Here is a 3,963-nt window from a genome sequence, read left to right as displayed (position 1 = left end):
TAGGGACAATATCAATTGAAGTTAACAAATGTTAGAGACCAAAAGTGAAAGTTTGCTCTTTTAAAAATTCCAATATTAATTATACTATAAATTATCCATTGTTATAATGAATAGATTTTTTAAAGTGCGGTCGATGCCTTAATAAAAAATAATTTGACAGTTCATTGTTGTAATAAAGAAAAACAAAAGTAGAATGCTATAATAAGAAAATTTATGAAAGTATGTTGCTATTTCATACATTTAACCCTAAAAATAATAATACATTCAACCTCATTGATGAAAACAATTGAGTTTTAAGGATTTCTACAAATTTGAAGATATGTATCTTCTCTCTGTATTTTAAAATAGAGTAGCTGTTAGAACAAAATAATCTCTAATTCTCCAAAAACTTTATTTTAGAGTTAGCTGTTGAAATTGCGATTTAAGTTCAGAAAATTCTTCCTGTGCAGCATCATACACCTTGAAACAATCACCATATTTGGTCAATCTTTGAACATGAGTTCATTGATTTGGTCGATGCCGATATCAGAGTAAGGCTCGATGGGTTGATCATCTTCTTCCGACGCACGATCAGAGCACACGGGTTCTCTGCTGTGTTCATCTGCAAAAAACATGCTAATGATTACAAGAACATAAACCAATTCAAACAAACACTGAGCTCTTTTTCTTTTAATTTGATTTGTTAGATTACGAGCCTAAGGTCTTTCAGGGTGGAACTCGACTCGTTAGAATCATCCTAGTTCGTTACATGAACAATCCAGCTAACTTAAAACGTAACCAAAGGCAAATCACTATTCCCTGGGGGCATTTGATCGGACGGAGTTTTTTGAGGGATTTGGATTTCTTGAGAGGATTTGGAATCTTTCACTTGTTTGGTTTGTAGGATTTGGAATAGAATTAAATTACTTTCTTCATACATAATTTATAAAAACAAATTACAAAATAATTATATAAAAATAATTATAAGTACATATTATTAATTGATTATTAACGTATTTTAAAATATTATTACAGACAAATCCTATGAAATCCCATGAAATACCAACTACCCCATGAGCTTTTTAAATCCAATGTTTGTAGGATTTAAATTCCAAATTTCCTTTAAACCAAACATGGAATCTGATTCCAAATCTCGCAAATTAAACGAGCCGTTATTTCTTTAGTTGGAATGGAGTAGGTTACGATCTGTTAAAAACTATATTTCCGACAAGCTTGAATATGTCTGTGAAAAGTTTCTTGTCAAGCCAAGTAGAAACTCGAGTTCGAGCTCAAGTCGGATGGTCTAAATCGAGCAAATGAAACTCGAGCTACTCATTGCTTTATCATGCATAGAAAAACTAACCGACCAAATATCGAGTTCAAGGATGTCTGAGGTGGAGTTGCCATAAAGTTGAGGCCGATGTAGAATAGAAAGATCGATGCAATTGTCACAATGGCATAAGCCGGAAGCGCCAATGCCCAGTACCTGAAAGGCGAAAGTTAGATTGCATAACCAAATCGTCGTTGGCCCAGCAGTACCCAGATTCCTAGTAGATCCAACGTTAGAGATGCACAAAAAAGCCATAGCCCGGGCCCTGCCAGGTTTAAATCCCCGATCAGACCCTTTTTTTCTGAAAATGTCCAAACGAGCTCGGGCCTTAAAAAGCTCGGCATGGAAACAACCTCCTAGAGGTTAAGGGTTCAAGTTGTACCAGAGGTGAGCATAATGTGTAGGTTTTTGCTGTATATAGGGATAGGGGTATGCATGTATTCTGGCATCAAGTCACTCATAAGCTCACCATCTTTCTTTCGGACATTTATATGATATCATCTCAGTTTTCAAGATGTAATGAAAAGCTAAAATGAGAACTACTGATTGAGAGCAAACCCGAAGCTATGATTTAAAGGGAATTGTGCACACGTACTTGCTTGGATAGTAGAAGATCCCGATAGAATGCAACCAAGGATCAGGAACATAGGCCCATGCCATGAATATAACTGGTGGTACAGCATCGGAAAATAATATTAGAATCCTCTAAACACCAATACCTATGACATTAACAACGATAGTTTTGTTTTGGACTAGTCAGGCAAGCTAAAAAACAAACCCAACATAAATTTTGAGAAAAGAGGAACTTTCTAGAAACTATTGCAACACTTCCTGACGAGTTTTCGACCTTGAATTGCCTTTTTTCCCAATGGAAGAGGCTTACGACAAACAAGAAATAGACGAAACACATGTACAAAACCATGTGGCCCATAAAATATTCCAATTTTCATGTGACCGAGTAATATTGTCTCACTTTGTCAAATACTTCGAGGGTGCGTTTGGTGTGCAGACGAGACGGGACTGGATAAGAGTGAGGTGGGCATGTGAAAAGATTGTGCAAGGTTTTAGGGTTTTTAATTTGACATGGGTGGTTTGGTAATTTACCAATCAGTCCCATCTTATCCCAGTCTAATGTCGCGCCAACCATGGGACGATAAGTTTGTATTCTATCATGTACCATCATGTCTAGTAGTCCAAACGCACCCTGAAGGTACTAGTGTAGATTATTGCTCTTAAATTTGATAAAAAGGAAAACATTTATTGACAAGTGTAAAAGAAGATGAGCACCTGTAGCAACAACAGTCGAAATGGATCCTACAAACCCGTAAACTTCCGAAGGGTTAGGACCATGCTCTCCCGAAACAGCAACACCAGAAGCCTTGTTGTCTGCTTCAAAAACGGAGATGGTTGCTCCCCTGTTTCTAGAATAACTAAGGGTCCTTCTAGGGCTATTGAAAGATCGCTGATCTTCCATTGCCTTTCGTATTCAGTAGTCACAACTATATCATCACAAAATGTGATACTTGTTACTCCAAGTAGAAATTTAAAAGTCATATGATTCTATAAAGCATAGAACAGGAAATAAAAAAGGAACAATACCACAACTTCCAGTTAATTACAGTTAAATGCGAGTGCCTTAGTAATTTATGTGTGGACTTACATATGTTACAAGTAGGGACAAAAAGAACCTATATGAACTCTTCCATTACTAGATATGCTCTAACTTCTAAGTATCAGTATATATTCAAGTTGATCTGGATTTTCAATCATTGGCAGGCCTCTGAATAAAATGGCTTTCTGGTTGTCTTCCACCAATGCTTTGGCTGGAGTTCTCAAACGAGCCAAGTATATCCCACCCAAAGGCGGGGTCTAGGGATGGAGGGGTGGGGGCGTACATATACATGTCCTCTAACCCCAAAGAGTATTTTAAGCATTGTTTTCTTTTATATCGGATTGGTGAGGGGTGAGATGTACGCATACCTGTCCTCGCCACAAAGTCTTGAATGCCACACTATAACCCAACTACGCTTTCGTAAAAGTGGGTGATGTTACTTCATCAAATTATCAATTGCTATACTTGATTTGAAGTTATACCACAATGAAACATCATGTCTCTAGGCAGTTATGCATGTCAGCATGTAACACAAACTTAAACAAGCATGATGGGATACTGATACGAAAGACAAGACTCATCAAATTAATAGAATTTTAAAAGGTTGGTTATCAGAAAAGACCATATTGCTAGTCATCCACCATAAACCTTAGACACATAAGATTTCTGGCCAGAAGTTTTCCTGGAATCTGATATCAAAGAAAAAAATTGATCAAAACAATAAAAGTTTACCATAAGACATGGAAACAGCCTCTTTACCCCCTGGGGTAGAGGCAAAATCTGCGCACATCCTCGCGTGAGATTTATTGGGTTTGTTTGGACGATTCATTTCCTAAGGATACTATACAATACAACCAATTTAATGTTGCATGTAGCTCAATTGGCAAAGGAGTGGCACAACTTTGCCCAAATACAAGATAGGTCCCAGATTTGACCCCCCCCCCCCCGCCGGCTAGCCTCAGCCACTGAGTGAGCCAAAAAGTGCCTCCTCACATTGGTGACCTGAAAGACGGGTTCCATGTGCGGCCAGTTGGGGTTGCCA

The 3,963-nt window shown here is 37.7% G+C and overlaps 1 protein-coding gene across 10 annotated transcripts in view; it reads right to left on the bottom strand.

Moving 5' to 3' along the window:
- Positions 1–227: 227 nt before the first annotated feature.
- LOC112523354 (phosphatidylinositol N-acetylglucosaminyltransferase subunit P-like) overlaps positions 228–3,963 on the bottom strand; it is a 13,840-nt gene continuing 10,104 nt past the window's right edge. For all 10 annotated transcript variants that reach the window (XM_025132924.1, XM_025132927.1, XM_025132922.1 and 7 more), the window contains 4 exons: positions 2,597–2,808; positions 1,905–1,977; positions 1,347–1,465; positions 228–601 (listed from right to left, as the gene is read on the bottom strand). In XM_025132924.1, coding sequence (XP_024988692.1) covers positions 483–601; positions 1,347–1,465; positions 1,905–1,977; positions 2,597–2,783 — 498 coding nt within the window. In that variant the 5' untranslated portion in view covers positions 2,784–2,808 and the 3' untranslated portion in view covers positions 228–482. The remainder of the gene's footprint in view (positions 602–1,346; positions 1,466–1,904; positions 1,978–2,596; positions 2,809–3,963) is intronic.

Source organism: Cynara cardunculus, assembly GCF_001531365.2.
Source record: "Cynara cardunculus var. scolymus isolate 2C chromosome LG 12, CcrdV1, whole genome shotgun sequence".
Lineage (NCBI taxonomy): Eukaryota > Viridiplantae > Streptophyta > Magnoliopsida > Asterales > Asteraceae > Cynara > Cynara cardunculus.
Note: the sequence above shows the minus strand (reverse complement) of the source record. Positions and strands in the feature narration are given on the sequence as shown.